Source organism: Gymnoscopelus microlampas (genome assembly GCF_963454915.1).
Source record: "Gymnoscopelus microlampas genome assembly, chromosome: 8".
NCBI lineage: Eukaryota > Metazoa > Chordata > Actinopteri > Myctophiformes > Myctophidae > Gymnoscopelus > Gymnoscopelus microlampas.
Window position 1 is genome coordinate 58,136,420 of NC_139945.1, and position 19,398 is coordinate 58,155,817.

General features: G+C 38.9%; 2 protein-coding genes across 2 annotated transcripts in view; one reads left to right on the plus strand and one right to left on the minus strand.

Annotated features, from left to right (window-relative positions):
* Nucleotides 1-19,398, plus strand: part of LOC311050670 (uncharacterized protein) — a gene marked incomplete at its 3' end in the record, with an annotated part of 728,236 nt that overhangs the window by 603,431 nt on the left and 105,407 nt on the right. The gene's annotated exons all lie outside the window — the stretch shown is intronic.
* Nucleotides 7,851-12,741, minus strand: LOC311050057 (phospholipase A2 GL16-1-like; the record flags this gene model as incomplete). Its single annotated transcript, XM_084064023.1, has 3 exons — nt 7,851-7,969; nt 10,386-10,519; nt 12,650-12,741. The coding sequence occupies 3 exons, from the start codon at nt 12,739-12,741 to the stop codon at nt 7,851-7,853; spliced, it is 345 nt and encodes a 114-aa protein (XP_083920149.1).

A 19,398-nucleotide genomic window follows, 5' to 3' on the forward strand; every position in this document is an offset into this window, starting at 1 on the left:
GAGAGGCAGTAAGAGAGAGAGCGAGAGAGAAGAAGTGAACATGCATTAATTAACAAAGTCATGATTTTTGTTCAGTAAATTATATTTGGACCGGTTAAATTGGGGTTTGAACCAGGGACCTATAGACTTGTGGGTAGACAGTGTAAAGGATAAGGATAATTCCAGGTCCGTTCATGAAAGTCCTTGCGGTCTTGTTTCCAATGAGGGCCTGTGAGCAATTAGGGGTTAAGAGTCTTGCTCAGGGACACATTTCATTTCATCGACACATTTGCTGGCCTGGCTAACCACTCAGCTATGGCCACAGTACAGACTGAGCCATTGGATAGACAGAATTGGATTTCATATGTGGATGGTTATCATACAGCATGGGTTGCTTATTATATACATACAAGCTCATAACGCGTCACATTGTAGATCGGCTGTATGTGGTTACTGTAGGTGTTGTATTAATAATTACATCTGCAAAGTAACAAGTAACTAAAGCTGTCATCTGCTGTAATTGTAGTAGAGTAGAGTAGTAAAGTAAAAGTACCTAAAAATTGTACTGTGCATGTGGCAGGTGTGATTGGTGATGAGTGAGAGCAGGTGAGAGGGGTGGATCCAATCCATGGGAATAGGGGGAATTCCAAATGATGATCACCTCAACGCATTGTTGGGGACAGGGATCGAACCAGCGACCTATGGATTCACAGGCTGCCTCTCTTCTCATTGAGCTAAAGATATGGCCTCCCTGATGGTGTCTGTTGATATCTATAGGTTTTTCCGTCCTATAGGTTCTTCCGGTGTGAGATTGTAGATCAGCTATTTTCACAAGAAAGTATGTCATACATAAAAAACAACTACTCTCAAAAGCAATTCATGGTATTGTTTAAAAAGTGCACATGTCTGAATTAACAGGGTCATGTTTTGTATAATGCAATTTAAATGTAAACAGTGACAAGTGGGGTTTGAACCGTGGACCTTTGGCACATGAGACTAACACTGTATTGATCAAGCTATTCAATCCACAGCCTTGGTCAGTGAGAAGGGAGAATCCAACAAAACAAAACAAAACAAAAGAGGGAATGAAGTACATCATACATTGAAAACAACTACTCTCAATAAGCGTTTCATTTAACAATTGCATGTTTATTCATTGATACAGTCTTGTTGTGTGCAATGCAATTGAGTTGAGGTCTGCATGAGGTGAGATTTGAACCGGCGACCCTCCGGTATCAAGGCAGATGATTAAGCCATTGGGCCAACAGACCCAAACTGATGAAAAGGGAGTTCACACACATGACACACTTTCACGCAAATTGCTGAGAAATACTGGATTTAAATGTTTTTCAAACTGCTCAAAATTGCAGACAATCTAAGGGCGGAGTTTACTGGTTAACAATTGCACATGCATTCATTGATACAGTCATGTTGTGTGCAATGCAATTGAGTTGAGGTCTGCATGAGGTGAGATTTGAACCGGCCACCCTCTGGTATCAAGGCAGATGATTAAGCCATTGGGCCAACAGACCCGAACTGATGAAAAGGGAGTTCACACACATGACACACTTCACGCAAATTGCTCAGAAATACTGGATTTAAATGTTTTTCAAACTGCTCAAAATTGCAGACAATCTAAGGGCGGAGTTTACTGGTTAACAATTGCACATGCATTCATTGATACAGTCATGTTGTGTGCAATGCAATTATAATGAATTCTACATGACGTGGGATTCGAACCAGGAACCCTGTGGTTTCAAGGCAGATGATTAAGCCATTGGGCCAACAGACCTGTACTAGTGAAAAGGGAGTTCACACACATGACACACTTTCACGCAAATTGCTCAGAAATCCTTGGTTTAAATGTTTTTCAAACTGCTCAATATATTTCGGAATGGAAACTAGTGGAAAATAGTCGATCTACAAGCTCACAACGCGTTGCTATCTAAAAAGGTGTGAGATTGTAGATCGGCTATTTTCACAAGAAAGTATGTCATACATAAAAAACAACTACTCTCAAAAGCATTTCGTGTTATTGTCTAAACATTGCACATGTCTGAATTAACAGGGTCATGTTTTGTACAATGCAATTTAAATGTGAACTGTAATAAGTGGGATTCGAACCAGGGACTTTCGGCACATGAGAGTCACACTCTACTGGTGGAGCTATCCAATACACAGCCTTAGACAGTGAAAAGGGAGAATCCAACAAAACAAAACAAAAGCGCGAATGAAGTACGTCATACATTGAAAATAACTACTTTCAAGTATGCATTTCTCGTCATCTTTAACAATTGCACATGTATTCATTGATATAGTCATGTTGTGTGCAATGCAATTATAATTAAGTCTACCTGAGGTGGGATTCAAACCGGCTACCCTATGGTTTCAAGGCAGATGATTAAGCGATCAAGCTATTGAACCAACACACCTGAACCTGTGAAAAAGGGCGTCAAACATGTATTTGACACAGTTTCATGCAAATTGCTCAGAAATCCTGGATTTAAATGTTTTTCAAACTGCTCAAAATTGCAGACAATCTAAGGGCAGAGCTTACTGGTCAAAGTGATACATGTGTTCCTCATGAGTCAAGGCACATGTGTAAGCAGGTTTAACGGCTGTCGGCCAAACGGGGCATGACTTTTGCCTGTTTAAAGTTTGCATTTTCAAAAAATTGCTATAGCGCCCCCCTTTGACCAATTGGAGTAAGATTGGTTTCAGTGATACTTGGAAGGACCCTCTACAATATTGCAAAGTGTCAAACAAATGTGAGTCTGCATGTATGTGTTAGGGGTAGATGAATAATTTAAAATAAAGCTGCAATTTTCATTGGCTTATAAAAGCTTAACGTTTTCACTTATGGAAAATCCGCTTGTTACGTCTGTCGGCATTGGTCCAAAGTTCATGTGTATACAGTTTCGTACAGATTGCTCATAAATCCCAGGAGGAGTTAGATTTTTACTGCTTTTTACTGCTTTTCATAGAATTCAAAATGGTGGGAGATCTAAAGGTCAGAGGTCAAAAGTCAAACAGTGAAAGTTGTTAGGCATGAGGAGACGCATGTGTGTATCGAAGTTTCATGGCTGTAGGTCGAACAGGGCATGAGCTGTACCTGTTCAAAGTTGGCATTTTCAATTGAGTGCTACAGCGCCACCCTTTGGCCAATGGTTGTGAGTTTCGGGTTTTCGCCGTTTGGCATAGCCCTCTACCATATTGCCGAATTTCATAAGAAGTGACCAGGCGGTTAGGCCAGAACTGGCAAAAACGGCGGAAGAATAATAATAAATATAGCTGCAAGCAGCGATAATATGGGGCCAGGAGAGAGAAAGAGAAATGATAATTCCTTTAACAGGTCAGTTCATGAAAGTCCTTGCGGTCTTGTTTCCAATGAGAGAGAGAGAGAGACAGAGACAGAGACATGGAAACGGAATCGATTGAAGATAGAAACGGAACAGATTGAAGCGACAGAGAGAGACATGGAAACGGAATAGATTGAAGAGAGAGAGAGAGAGAGCCATGGAAACGGAATAGATTGAGTCATGTTTTTTGCAATTCAACTGCATCAAGTGAGGCTTGAACCGGCAACTTTGCGGTCATGAGGCACTCTTAGGTAGCTGCAACACTACCTATATTGCTATAGCTTTGTCCAGGCTGATGTTGTCTGTTGAAGATCATAAACTCTTGCATTCTGTCATGAACCAAGCCAACACTAAGACCACTCGTTCACAAACCATTTACAAATAGAGAAATTGTATATATCCTCGCAACCGAAAACAGTGAAAGCAGCCGATCTACAAGCTCAGAAACACGTTGCTATCTGAAAAGTTTTGAGATTGTAGATCGGCTAATTTCAGAATGAATATGTCATACATTGAAAAAACGTACTCTCAAATGAGCATTTCAGGTTATCTTTAACATTTGCACATGTATTCATTGATACAGTCATGTTGTTTGCAATTCAACTTAAATGAAGTCTACATCAAGTGAGGCTTGAACTGGCGACCTTGAGATTGTGAGGCACTTATTTAAGGGAGACGCCATTGGACCAACAGACAGGGAACTGTGAAAAAGGAGATCAAACAGATGATACAGTTTCACGCAAATAGCTGAAAAATCCTGGCTTTAAGTGTTTTTCAAACTGTTCAAAATTGTACATCTCCTCAGAACCAAAACTAGTAAAAGTAGCCGATCTACAAGCTCACAAACCATTAAAAGTTGTCAGATTGTACATCGGCTATTTTCACAATGAAGGATGTTATACATTGAAAAAACATACTCTCATTGCTATCTGAAAAATTGTGAGATTGTAATCAGCTGTATGTAAAAAACACTCAATTAAGTATTTCATGTTATCTTTAACAATTGCAGATGTATTCATTGATAGTCATGTTGTGTGAAATGCAACTTAGATGAAGTCTGCACCAAGTGAGGCTTGAACTGGTGACCTTCAGGTTGTGGGGCACACATTTAAGCGAGAAGCCACCAACAGACAAGAACCTGTGAAAGGAGATCACACAGATGATACAGTTTCACGCAAATAGCTGAAAAATCCTGGGTTTAAGTGTTTTTCAAACTGCTCAAGATTGCGGACAATCTAAGGGCGGTGCTTACTGGTCAACGTGATAGATGTGTTCCTCATTAGTCAAGGCACATGTGTAAGCAGGTCTAATGGCTGTCGGCCAAACGAGGCATGACTTTTGCCTGTTTAAAGTTTCAATTTTCAAAAAATTGCTATAGCGCCCCCGTTTGACCAATTGGAGTAAGATTGGTTTCAGTGATATTTGGAATGGCCCTTTACATTTCTGCAAAGTTTCAAAGAATGGTAAGTCTGCATGTATGAGTTAGGGGCAGATAAATAATTGTCATAAAACTGCAATATTCATTGGTTCATTAAAGCTTAATTTTTTCACTTATGGAAGATATTTTGCAAACGTTTTTTGGTATAGGTCCAAAGTTCATGTGTAAAAAGTTTCGTGCAGATTACTCAAAAATCCCAGGAGGAGATAGGTTTTAACTGTTTTTCATATAATTCAAAATGGAGGGAGATCTAAAGGTCAGAGGTCAAAAGTCAGAGGGTGAAAGTTGTTCAGCATGAGGAGACGCATGTGTGCGTCGAAGTTTCATGGCTGTAGGTCAAATAGGGCATGAGTTGTACCTGTTCAAAGTTGGCATTTTTCAATTGAGTGCTATAGCGCCACCTTTTGACGAAAGATTGTGAGAATTATTTCTTGATTGTTTTTCATGACCATCTATCATATGGCCGAGTTTCATAAAAAGCGACTGCACGGTTCAGCCAGAACTGCCAAAAGTGGCAGAAGAAGAAGAAACGGAATAATGCCAATAACAATATGGGTCCATGCTGGAAGCCTGGCCCCATAATAATGAAAGTGTAGAGATGTAATAGGGTTCGAAGCCTGATAGGCTCTCGAAACCTAATAATCCGTGAGCCAGGACCCCAAATATGGGGTCATCAGTATCATCTGGGGGGAATAATTCTCATAGTGATTTTGGGTAGGTATACACCCCTGGAGCTAGGGAAAATGTGATAGCCTTGCATCGGTGGTAGCTATCTGTGTGTTATCACTCCTTGTATAACCACAAGCCAAAACACAGTTTTCAAAATCCGAATGAAGCATTCTACTTCAAACTGATGGTTCTCTCTTATTATTGACCCTCTCTCTCTGAAAAATGGTTGGGATAAAGCTCATACTATATATTGTTCAGAAAGGTTGTTAAAATTAGCATATCTAGAATATTTTTCTATTACAGGCAGTGACTATATGTGACATAAGATGTACTTCGGTTTTAATGAAAGATGGAACACAAAGGGTTCCTTTGTAAATTACCTAAAAATTTGAAACCATGTTTACACATAGATTCTAAGGAAATGTATTATGAAATTCAATAAACAGAATATAGTGCAAATGTGTAAGAAAATATCCAAAATGGCCACTAAACACACGCCTGGCAATTTTTTACTTGTAATCCGCTTGTCTTAGAATACCTCTGTGTAATACCTCTTTTTTAGGGTTTTCATGTGTAGAATCCATTCCTGTTGTTATTTTTTTAATATCTGGTCATGTCAAAGGTCAGGTCAAGGTTAAATTTGACATCTGGGAGAACAACAAATGGAAACAACTTGATGAACATTCATTCAATTTGTTTTGTGAAAAGTGTCATTAACATGTCACAAGAACTGGTATTCATAATAACATGAATGTAAAATGATATAATTTAATGGCAAATATGTATCTTTTGCAACTACATCTGTATTCTCCGACCCACATCCTGTTCTACCTCATCCTTACAAGTATCCTCCTTATTGACATCACTCCTCATCTGTAGCATGAACATATCATTCAGTAACCATCTTCACCAGACCAGATACAGTACATCAGTGATGTACTTCTCACTCTCTGTGCCCTAAATTGATATTGCACCATGTCACATAGCTCTGACGATGCTGGGTCACCCTTAGCAATGACAGGAACACGAATATACTGGATCTCCCATCCAAATGTTGTGACATCAAACGACTTGTCAGGTGGAGCTTGGTGGTCTGCCACTTTCCACAACATCACACTAAATGAGCCCACATGTGGTGCAATAGGAGACAATAGGAGACCGCCATTTTGTGTTCGTAGTGGTCTAGCAGTAATATAAAGAGTGTCTTATGGGTGATAGGTAGGAATGAGCAAGGTTATAGTATTTTATAAGTTGATAGTACAATCTTGAAATCATCTTGTGTATGGAGCCAGGGGGTACAAAAGTGGGTTAATAGGTTTGACTGTGAAACTATCAGTGGTGGAAAAAGTACTAAAATTTTTAGTAAAGTAAAAGTATCAATACTGCAATGTAGAAATACTCTGCTACAAGTGGGTGGCAGTGGCCTCGGGCTAGAGTGGCCGGGTAGAGTGAACTAGAAACTGCAAGGTTGCCAGTTCGATCCGGGCTGGAGCGCTCCCCCAGAGTTAGAGTCGAAGTGTCCTTGAGCAAAACGCTGAACCCCTAATTGCTCCCGATATACAGGTTGGTGCCTTGCATGGTTTCCTCCACCATCGGTGTGTGAAGGGGTGAATGTAATGCACAATCTATGTAAAGCGCTATGTAAATGCACCATTTACCATTTAAAAGTCTGGAATTAAAAATCTACTTGAGTAAAAGTACAAAAGTATTGGTCTTAAAGTACCAAACGTGGAAAGTACTCATTATGCAGAATGTCCCATTTCACAAGTTTTCAAATGTATAAAATGTATACAAATCTTTTGAAAATAGCAGATCTACAAAGCTCACAATGCGTCGCATCGCATGCTATTTTCAATACAATATATACACAATATACAAAGTAAATAGTAACTAAAGTTGTCAAATAAAATGTAGTGGAGTGAAAGTACAATATTTGGATCCGAGATGTAGTGGAGTAGAAGTAAGAGTATTGGAAATTGGAAATACTCAAGTAAAGTACAGTGCGTGCGTGCGTGCGTGCGTGCGTGCGTGCGTGCGTGCGTGCGTGCGTGCGTGCGTGCGTGCGTGCGTGCGTGTGTGTGTGTGTGTGTGTGTGCGTGTGCGCATGTGTGTGCGCATGTGTGCCTATATAAGCGTGTGCAATGTGCAACATTGTTTTCTCACTCAACAGTAAACAATCCAACATACAGTGTAAGTGTATACAGGGTATCTATCGGCACATTTCTAAAGTGACAATGTAAGAACTTTTAACACCTCTAAAATGTAATAATAATAAATAACACCATTATTGCATAAAAAGTAATCAACAAACTATACTATAAAAAAGTTGTCAAACATGACAGTGTTTATTGACAGTGGTTGCTAGGCTGGGAAATGTGTATTGACAGTGGTACAGTAGGTATTTATTAACAGTGGTTGCTAGGAAGGTGTTTATTCTTTTCATTGTAACCTGCACTGGAAAAACACATGGCTGCCTTTCTGTCACACTCGCAGATGAACCTCCCACACACACTGTTGCTGTCACCTGAAAGACAGAAAAGAAACCATAGAAGAAATTCATTCAGATGAACCATGGAAGAAGATCATTTAGCAGCCTAACAGCGACCATTTAATACTCATTTCAAGTCCACAGAATGAATATAGAGACCAAGATCAGTGCAGTATAGTTTTTCATTTTTCATCAGTTTACATTTTTATTTTGTTTTGACTTTGTTTTCAGTTTCAGTTTAATTTCAATTTGTTTTTAAATGTGTATTTGCTGGTATATATATATATTTTTTTAAGCCTTAGTTTTAGTTTAGTTTTTTTTAGTTTTAGTGTTTTAGTTGTTATTGGGCTATTTGTCAGAGGTGAGAATGAAAAGTATTTGACAACTTTGGTTACTAGTTACTTTTGATTATTATATACAAAACATACATTAACCACTTCAGCCCTATATACATTTTGGCCATTTGAAAATAGGCGATCTACAAGCTCACAATGCGTCGCAATGCAACGCATTGTGAGCTTGTAGATCTTTTATTTTCAAAATATTTTTTTATACATTTGAAAACTACTGCACAATGAGTACTTTTTTTTTTTTTTTTTATAAACGCGAGGTGTGCGCGACACGTGAAAAGATGCTCAAGACCATCAAACCATGCTATTCTCATTGAAAAAGCATTGGCAGATTCCGCCCCATAGGTAGTACTTTCTACTTTTGGTACTTTAAGTACATTTTGATGCCAATCATTTTGTGCTTTTACTCAATTAAATGTTGATTTACAGACTCGTACTTGTACATTGCAGTATTAATACTTTTACTTTAGTAAAAAAAAGTATTACTTTTTCCACCACTGGCTGTTAGCCAGTCTTTACTGGATAGTATATGCATGTCGGTCAAACTTTTTCTAGTTTCAGCCGTAAATGATATCCCGTCAATCACATGATAAAAGTGAGTCAATGGAATAACTCCCCTGTCAATGTCATGTGTGAACATATTATGGAAACATTTTACACATGCAAGAAGCTTACATATATCATCACTGTCGTGTAGACTGTAGAAACCTTGTATCTGCATTTTTCTTTTTTTAAATCATAATTTAATAAACCTAGCATGACACCACATACCGTTGTATGTGCTGAGTTCAAATGATTCATTTGAACACTGACAAATCACTATTAATATTACTGATTAATAATTAATTATTATTATTATTATTCCTATTAGATCCCGCATCCCGAATATTTAATTATATGATATGCTATATTAAATAAATACACAAACACACGCGCGCACACACACACACACACGTGCGTGCACGCACGTGCACATGCTCACACGAGTGCCAGACAATTGCTGCAAAAATAGGCGATCTGTAAGCTCACGCTCAAGTTGTGAGCTTACAGATTGCCTCTCTGTGGGTTTTTAAATATTCAATCAATGAAAAGTATTAACAAGAGCTTGTGACTGAATAAGAACTACATTGGATCCATTAGAACATTAAGTTATTTTTCCATTACCAGAAAAGTAACAGTTTTGGACCTACAAGGTTTCTACCATGATAGTGATGATCAGTGGTGTAAAGTAATTAAGTACATTTAATCAAGTACTGTACTTAAGTACATTATTTAGGTATTTTTACTTTACTGGAGTATTTCCAATTGTACTCTATTCTTTTACTCCACTACATCTCAGAGGCAAATATTGTACTTTTACTCCACTACAATTGTTTGAAAACTTTAGTTACTAGTTACTTTGCAGATATAAATTATTACATTATAAAACATCCGTTAGCTACTTTAGCCCTAAAGCCCTAAAAAGCTTGTAGATCTGCTATTTTCAACCATTTTAGTACTTTTACTTTTGGTACAGCTCCTCATGACACTGGCCACCTCTGGTAAAATCGCCTATCTCCTAATTCAAAAGGATCATGCTGTTCCCTCCCCTTTTAGTATAATCTCCCCAGTGTGACTTAGGCCAAAATAGGCAATATGTTTGGCCTAAGTCACATGGTTTTGTGACTTAGACCCAAAATAAATCCCCAAAAATGCCTAAATCAATAAATAATTTGGCCTAAGTCAGATTTAATCCTATTTAAACCTATTTAAATCTCTTATGTTACATAACGGAAAGACATGTTACATAACTGACATAACTGAGTTATTTTTATTGTAATACTCATAATTTGTTATAAACGTTTTGGGTGAAATGATTAAGAAATATCACATAGTTTTGTTTTGGATCAGTTTTTTATTTTTTCTGAAAAACTTTTAAAAGTATTACTTAGGCCATTCGTTTAGCAAGGTGACGACATTTGAGTACTTTTTCCACCACTGGTGATGATATTCTGGGGCCTGTTTCAGGTCAGAGTTACTTATTGACGTCTCACAGTCGTCCTGTTGATGTTCCACCTCAGCATTATGCATTAACACAAAGAAGCAATAGTGCTGTAACTCACCATGACAGGTGACAGTGTTGGTGGCCTGGTCACATTTGTAACGGTATATTTTAATGTAGGGGTGGTCTATGATTGGCCAACAGGAACGATGCTGTTTGGAAGCTCTGTAGCACTGGTCATGGACCTGACAGCACCTGACACCAACACACCACAAACACAACACCCCACAAACACACAACACACCACACACAACAGAACACGCCACCAACACACAACACGCCACAAACACACACCACAACACACCACAAACACACAACACAACACGCCACCAACACACAACACGCCACAAACACACAACACGCCACAAACACACACCACAACACACAACATGCCACAAACACACAACATGCCACAAACACACAACACGCCACAAACACACCACACGCCACACAGACAACACGCCACAAACACACAACACGCCACAAACACACCACACGCCACAAACACACAACAAACACGCCACAAACACACCACACACCACAAACACCACACAACACCACACAAACACACAACACAAACACACAACAACACACAAACACACGCCACAAACACACAACACCACACAAACACACAACACCACACAAACACACAACACCACACAAACACACGCCACAAACACACAACACACCACAAACACACAACACGCCACAAACACACAACACGCCACAAACACACAACAAACACGCAACACGCCACAAACACACCACACACCACAAACACCACACAACACCATACAAACACACAACACCACACAAACACACAACACGCCACAAACACACAACACGCCACAAACACACAACACGCCACAAACGTATTACACTGTGAATCAATCATGTACAGAGTATCTCACAAAGGCTGAGATACGATATACACAATAGGCTACTGAGTAGAAAGCAAGCAAAACATGTGTTAAAACACATTAATCATAATATTGATTGTAAAGTACATTGTATACATTTAACCAAATGTATTATGGATTAAGTGGTTAAAGCAGTGCTTCACCCATTTTCAAATCTTCATGGTCCTCACTAATTACAAGGTGGCAGAATGTCTGTCTCTCATTGGTGGCTTATGGACAGTTCATGGAGAGTTAGCATGATGAAATAGAAGCCTTTGTACATGTACTGTACTTAGGAGGTATTTTTACTTTACTGAAGTATTTCCAACTTTCAATACTTTCACTTCTACTCCATTACATCTCGGACGGAGACAAATATTGTACTTTTACTCAATTATTCAATCACTACAATTATTTTAAAACTTAAGTTACTAGTTTCTTTGAAGATTTTGAATATTATTACAAAACATAATTAACCACCTCTACCCTATATATACTTTGGCTATTTGAAAATAGCCGATCTACAAGCTCATTGTGAGCTTGTAGATCGGCTATTTTCAAAGGATGTTTATACATGACGAACTTGTGAAATTGGACATACTGCATAATGAGTACTTCTACTTTTGGTACATCAAGTATATTTTGATGCTAATACTTTTGTACTCTTACTCAAGTAAAGTTTTGAACACCAGATTTTTACTTGTAACTATGATATCTCTGCTGTCCGGCAGAAACCAGCTAACTCCAAAATGTTCATTTTTCAGGAAATTTAAAAAAGTGGAGTTAGGAGGTTTTGTTCAGCATTGATAAGAACAGCTGAATGGACCTCCAAGCTCACAATGAGGCTGGAGGTCAAAAGGGGGTGGAGCCTGGAGTCAGCAAAGCCAGCTAACGCCGGCGGAGTTAGCTGGTTTAACAGAATGTTTGAGGATCCAATGGAGTTAGCTGGTTTTGTCAGAAGCGCTTTTTAATGCTTTTCATTGGTTCAATATTTTTTGGGAAGAAATTGGGCCTCTTCTTACTTCCTTCACAGGTGTTACCAATGATACTAATGAAGGTTCTGTTCCATTCTGGTCAGGGTGCTGATATTGTGCATGTTGGCTCACTAGAAACACTCCATTTTGGTTCCCAAATGGCCCCTTATGGTGGGTGTGTAACTCTGAGAGTGTACAAATGGAACCAAATGGACCCGTAAGGGTCCATTTGGTTCCATTTGTACACTCTCAGAGTTATGGGGGTCCTTGAAAATAAGACAACCACTACAGTATGCCACACTAAATGGAACAGAGCCTTAATTAGTATCATTGGTAACACCTGTGAAGGAAATAAGGAAGGGGCCCAATTCATTCCCAATATGGCTGCTGTGCATAGAGCCTATTGGAGCTGGTTACTGCCGTCAGAACGTCTTCTACCACTGGTGACATACTTGTCCAAGTCATCGACGGGCATGCCAGAGCCTCCCTTCCCACAGTAGCAGCCATAGTCCAGGTAGTCCAGGACAGGCCGGCCGGCCGCCATGCTGCATCTGATCATGGAGCCGAACTGCCAGAGTGCACGTGCGCTCCGTTGTGCACGTGTGCCCACCGAGGCTGTATGATAGACAGGACGAGGACAGGAACGTTGTATCTCCCAATTTCTATGTTTTTTTTTTAAGTTAGTTTTTCATATAAATTAATGCCCTACTCACAGTGGTGGGGAAAAGTACTCACATGTTTTACTTAAGTAAAAGTATCAATACTGCAATGTAACTCTGTTACAAGTAATAGTCTGAAATTCAAAATGTACTTGAGTAAAAGTACAAAAGTATAGGTATCAAAATGTACTTAAAGTACAAAGTACTAAAATGTTTGAAAAAAGCTGATCTACAAGCTCACAATGTGTCACGATGCGACGCGTTGTGATCTTGTAGATCGGCTATTTTCAAATAGCCTAGGTATAAAATAGGGATAAAGTGGTAAATGTATGTTTTATAAATTAATTTTATATCTATGTATATCTGCAAAGTAACTAGTAACTAAAGTTTTAAAATAATTGTAGTGGAGTAAAAGTACACTATTTGCCTCTGAGATGCTACATTGCAGTATTGATACTTTTACTTAAGTAAAACATTTGAGTACTTTCCCCACCACTGTTTAAGTGGTTAAGTGTGTCATTAACCACATTCCTATGGAAACAAGTCCCCAGGATTTTTTGTTGTGTTATCCTTTTAGCTCTAATGTCTGACTGTACCACATGCCTTTTACAGTTTTGACTAATTAAGAATTCAATCAATCAAGTCTAGCACATGTGTTTTGTCGTAAACAAATGATTAACAAGAGCTTGTGACTTTATTGGATTCATGGAAACACAGTTTCTCCTTTCTCCCATTTCCTGAAGAGTAATGGCTTAAGTACATGTTCTAAGTACTGCTAAGTACTGTACTTGACAAAAAGCATTCACAACCTAAACATCTCCACTGCATGTTAAGAAGAAAACATAAAAATGGAACATTAAAAACAACCGCAGTAATAACAGAGATAACATGAAATAAAACCAACCCTACTAGTAGATATCTGAAAACAGCCAATCCAACGGGCCCACGATGGGCCACATTACAACAGGGAGGCCAGGCCAGAATAGGTCAACATGGCCCCTCCTCAACCAAATACCTCTTGAATATGATATGTTTATGCCTTCTTGAAGTGATTCATAGTTGGACTTTGTTGTACCATGTTCCATACTCAGTCCTTTCCATAAATTCACTCCATTAACTGAAATGCACATACTTTTCAATGTTGAACTAACACAATGTATTTTGAGATTAAGCTCTCGTCTTAAATTGTAACTATATCACCAATCATTTTTTTTGTGTTACCTGGCAATAGCTTGTTTCTTGCTCTAAACATCATTTGTGAAGTCTTGTATTCGACAAGGTCCATGAACTTCATGGCATGTGATTTTGAAAACAGTATAGTGTGATCCACTACTGTTTTCAAAATCACATACATTAACAACGTCAGCCCTATTGCAACTTTGGCTATTTGAAAATAGCCGATTTACAAGCTCACTATGCGTCGTGATGCGAGACATTTTGGTACTTTAAGTACAGTTTGATACCAGTACTTTTGTACTTTTACTCAAGTCAATTTTGAATTCGGGATTTTTACCTGTAACATAGTATTTCTACAGTGCAGTATTGATACTTTTACTTAAGTAAAAAATGTGAGTACTTTTTCCACCACTGCAGACTGACTGACAGACAGACAGACAGACAGACAGACAGAGATACTCACAGAGCAGCAGACAGACTGATATGAGAAGCAGAACTCGGGGCAGGTTCATATTGTAGCTGAGGAGCTGTGAAGTGGAACAGTTAGCTTTTATACTGAACAAACACCTTGAGGCCCATGTACAGTACGCCTTAAAGGGCAACTTCAACCATTTTCAACCTCATCTCCGTATAATTTATCCTCACCAGTGGTGGAAGAAGTACTCAGATATTTTACTTAAAATACTCTGCTACAGGTAGAAGGCCTGTGTTCAAAATGTTACTTGAGTAAAAGTACAAAAGTATTGGCATCAAAATATACTTAAAGTACCAAAAGTAAAAGTACCAAAATGTTTGAAAATAGCAGATCTATAAACTCAAAATGCGTCATGGTGCGACGCATTGTGAGCTTGTAGATCAGCTATTTTCAAATAGCCTAAAGTAGGGCTAAAGTGGTCAATGTATGTTTTATAATATAATGTTTTTTATATGCAAAGTAACTAGTAACTAAAGTTGTCAAATACTTGTAGTGGAGTAAAAGTACAACATTTGCCTCTGAGATGTAGTGGAGTAGAAGTAAAAGTACTGAAAATTGGAAGTACTCAAGTAAAGTACAAATACCTCAAAATTGTACTTAAGTACAGTACTTGAGAACATGTACTTAGTTACTTTCCACCGCTGCTAACTTCTGTCTACTCGAGGAAGGCTGTGGACAGTTCAGAAACCTGCCTACCAATAATATTTGTGTGCACTATGCAATGCACAATTGCTTCTAGTTTAGCATTGCTAACTTTCAAGGAAGAGAAAGGCTGTAGTTTCTTTTATCTTGGAATACCCATTGTATTGTTGTCATTGGTAGGCGCGTTTCTGAACAGTCCACCAATAGACACAGAGTAAGTATAGACAGAAATGCAGTGGTGGAAAAAGTACTCACATGTTTTCCTCAAGTAAAAGTATCAATACTGCATATATAGAAATACTCTGTTACAAGTGAACATCTGTACTTGAGTAAAAGTACAAAAGGATTGGCATCAAAATGTACTTGAAGTACCAAAAGTAAAAGTACTCATTATGCATAATGTCCCACTTAAAGTTTTCAAATGTATACAAATATTTTTGAAAATAGCAGATCTACAAACTCCCAATGCGTCGCATCGCAACGCATTGGGAGCTTGTAGATTGGCTATTTTCAAATGTATAGGGCTGAAGTGGGTAATGTATGTTTTGTAATTATAATCAAAATCTATAAAGTAACTAGTAACTCGCGCCTCCGCCCAAGTGAGCTAACTATGAAACCCTGCTCGGGTTGTGTGTATGTGTCTCTGTCCGTCTGTCCGTGTGTGTGCAATATTGTGTGCGTACACTGCCTGTGTGCAGCGGCCAGAGAGCGCCAGAGTGCAGCTACAGTCAAAACACACACACACACACACACACACACACACACACACACACACACACACACACACACACACACACACACACACACACACACACACACACACAGTCATCTATTTTCGAGTTGCATTCGCTCCCAGTGTTCGCGCGTCTTACTTGTAACTAAAGTTTTCAAATAATTGTAGTGGAGTAAAAGTACAATATTTGCCTTTGAGATGTAGTGGAGTAGAAGTAAAAGTACTGCAAATTGGAAATACTCCAGTAAAGTAAAGATACCTGAGAATTGTACTTGACTAACTTGAGTAAATGTACTTAGTTACTACCACTGCAGAAATGTGTGCATTAGTGAGGACCATTTATATGAAGATACGGTTGAAAATGGGTGACGTGCTCCTTTAAGGGGCACTCATTAACCACAGCTGACTGCATCCTATGTCCTGCTTTGCAATGTACACAGTCGACACACACACTGTGTGTGTGTGTGTGTGTGTGTGTGTGTGTGTGTGTGTGTGTGTGTGTGTGTGTTTGTGTGTCAATGTCAACCACCAAACACAACCCCTCCCTGTCAATGTAGCTATTTACTGATCCTTCTGTCAGTATTGGAAAGTCATTAAGTAAACTTACTGTACTTAAGTAAGTCCTGTACTTAAGTAAATGTAGCTTCAGGGGGGTGGGCAGAGGATTCTACTATCAAGCTGTTCAAGGAGTTACACTTGTATTTTGAGGACAGGAGTCTGTCTGTCTGTCTTGTCTTGTCTTGTCTTGTCTTGTCTTGTCTTGTCTTGTCTTGTCTTGTCTTGTCTTGTCTTGTCTTGTCTGTCTGTCTGGAGGAAGCGAGGACACGTCACCTGTTCATGGCACCCTAGAACTGGTCAATAGCATACTTTTCATCTAGCTGTGACATGTAGCTCACGTCACTTATTGGGGTCGTAAGTACGGGAAAGGAGAGGTGACTTCAAAAGGCACACTTGTAGCACTTTACATGTCTATAGAGTTACAAGGCCTTCTAAAAGCAGCCACTTGTCAGCTAGATGTGATCTGTAAGCTCACTTCAGAGGCACACTTATGTCACCTTTAACGCCTTAAGACCGGGAAAGCATCTGTGTCATTTTAAGATTCATTTGGCAATTCAAAAATAGCAGATTTACAAGCTCATATCGTGAAAATGTGTGCAAAACTGCAAATCTTTGAATATATATATATATATATATTTTTTTTTTAAAGCGAACATTTGTTACTCAAATCTTTGCTTTTGGGGGTTCCTGGAACCAAATATTTTGAGATGGGGGTCCGCGGCCAAATACATATAATTTTGGGTGGTCCTTGACATGTAAAAGTTTGAGAACAACTGATATTATTATTATTATAGCAACCTACGTTAAAAAAAAAACTGTTAGGATTTAGAAGACATTTGTAGAATCCCCAGAAGCAAAGATTTCAGTTAAAATTGTGCTTTAAATAAAATATATATATATATATTCAAAGATTCGCAAAATGTTTCACGATAATAAAAAAAAAATAGCAGATCTACTAGCTCATATGAGCTTGTAGATCTGCTTGTTTTGAATAGCCCAAAGAAATCTAAAAATGACACAGATGCGTTCCTTTAAATGCCTTCATTTAAATGTCTCCTCTCTTCCTCCGCAGTGTGGATGAAGGGTGGTGTTGCTGGGTAGATGTGAATGCTGCTGTTTATAGCAGAGGTGTGAGTTGGAGGAAGAACCTTTCACAGGCTAATGAACCTCCTTCACATCATTAGGAACGCTTCCCCTTCATGGTAACGCTGGCCTCACAATGGATGCTGAAGCTCTGAGAATTACTGCCAAGTGAAATTCTCGCCAAAACAGGAGCCTGGCTGTTCACACCAAAAGCACATTTTCTCCATTGCTCCAACAGCAACAGTTATAAGGCTCGATGCACAGCAGCCATTTTGGAGAGAAATTGGGCCTCTTCTTACTTCCTTCACAGGTGTTACCAATGAAACTAATGAAGGCTCTGTTCCATTCCGGTCAAACAGAGGGTGCGTTCGAAAATACAGCACTGAGCGCACTGGCCAATACAAACTAATAGGCGAGTGTGCTCCGGTGCGTAATTTCCGAACGCACCCAGAGTCAGGTGCTGATATTGTGCATTTTTGCTCACTGGAAACACTCTGCTACATCAGTGGGTCTCAAAGTGTGGTCCAGGGACCCTCATGGTTGCTTGAGGGGGTTCCAAATGGCCCCTTAAAAGGTTTGTAACTCTGAGAGTGTACATTTGTACACTCTCAGAGTTATGGAGGTCCTTGAAATTAAAAGGTTTGAGAACCACTATGCTACACTAAATGAAACAAAGCCTTCATTAGTATCATTGGTAAAACCTGTGAAGGAAGTAAGGAAGAGGCCCAATTTCTTTCCAATATGGCTGCTGTGCATCAATTCAATTCAATTCAATTCAATTCAATTCAATTCAATTCAATTCAATTCAATTCAATTCAATTCAATTCAATTCAATTCAATTCAATTCAATTCAATTCAATTCAATTCAGTTGCATGATGTTTACGTTGCCAAAGCAAGTGTGAAATGAAGCTTTTCTTATTGGGTTCAGTTCAGTCACAGTGCTCAGCTATGCTGCCACTGTGTACTCTTTGTTTAGGGCTAAATAGGCACATTCCAATTAGTTCTGCTTGTGAGTTTCTTCTCTCCAGTGTGTCAGATAGCTTTCTTTTTGTTGTCTTATAATGTGGTCTATAGTCCAGTGGGGTTTCTGTCTGGTTGGCTGTGTTCCAGAACCAACCGTCTGAGGGGGCATCTCTCTAGAGCAGTGGTTCTCAACCAGTGGCCCGGGGACCACCAGTGGTCCTTGGGGGGGGGGGGGGTACCAGGGGGTCCCCAGCTAAATTAGTTAACACAATTATTTTAACCACTTAGCTTTGGCTATTTTTTGAAAGATCTGAAAATGTGTGCATTATCTTTGAATATTTTTAACTCAAATCTTTGCTTCTGGGGGTCCCTGGCACAAAACATTTTCAGTTGGGGGTCCACAGCCAACACAGCTATTTTCAAATGGCTTCAAATGGCTGAAGTGTTAATGTATGTTTTGTAATAATAATCAAAATCTACAAAGTAACTAGTAACTAAAGTTTTCAAATAATTGTAGTGGAGTAAAAGTACAATATTTGCCTCTGAGATGTAGTGGAGTAGAAGGGAAAGTATTGGAAATTGGAAATACTCAAGTAAAGTACGAATACCTAAAAATTGACTTAAGTGCAGTACTTGAGTACATGTACTTAGTTACTTTCCACCACTGGGTAACACCATACAAGATTTGTGTTGCTAAACGTGTTTTTTTTTTAAATACCATAATTTCTTCAAACATTTTCATGATTCTTTTTTAAATAGCTGATATATATGAATATCTCTCTCTCTCTCTCTCTCTCTCTCTCTCTCTCTCTCTCTCTCTCTCTCTCTCTCTCTCTCTCTCTCTCTCTCTCTCTCTCTCTTCACTTCCTGTGCCCTCTCCCCCCAAATCTAATCTCATTCTCTTTCTACAA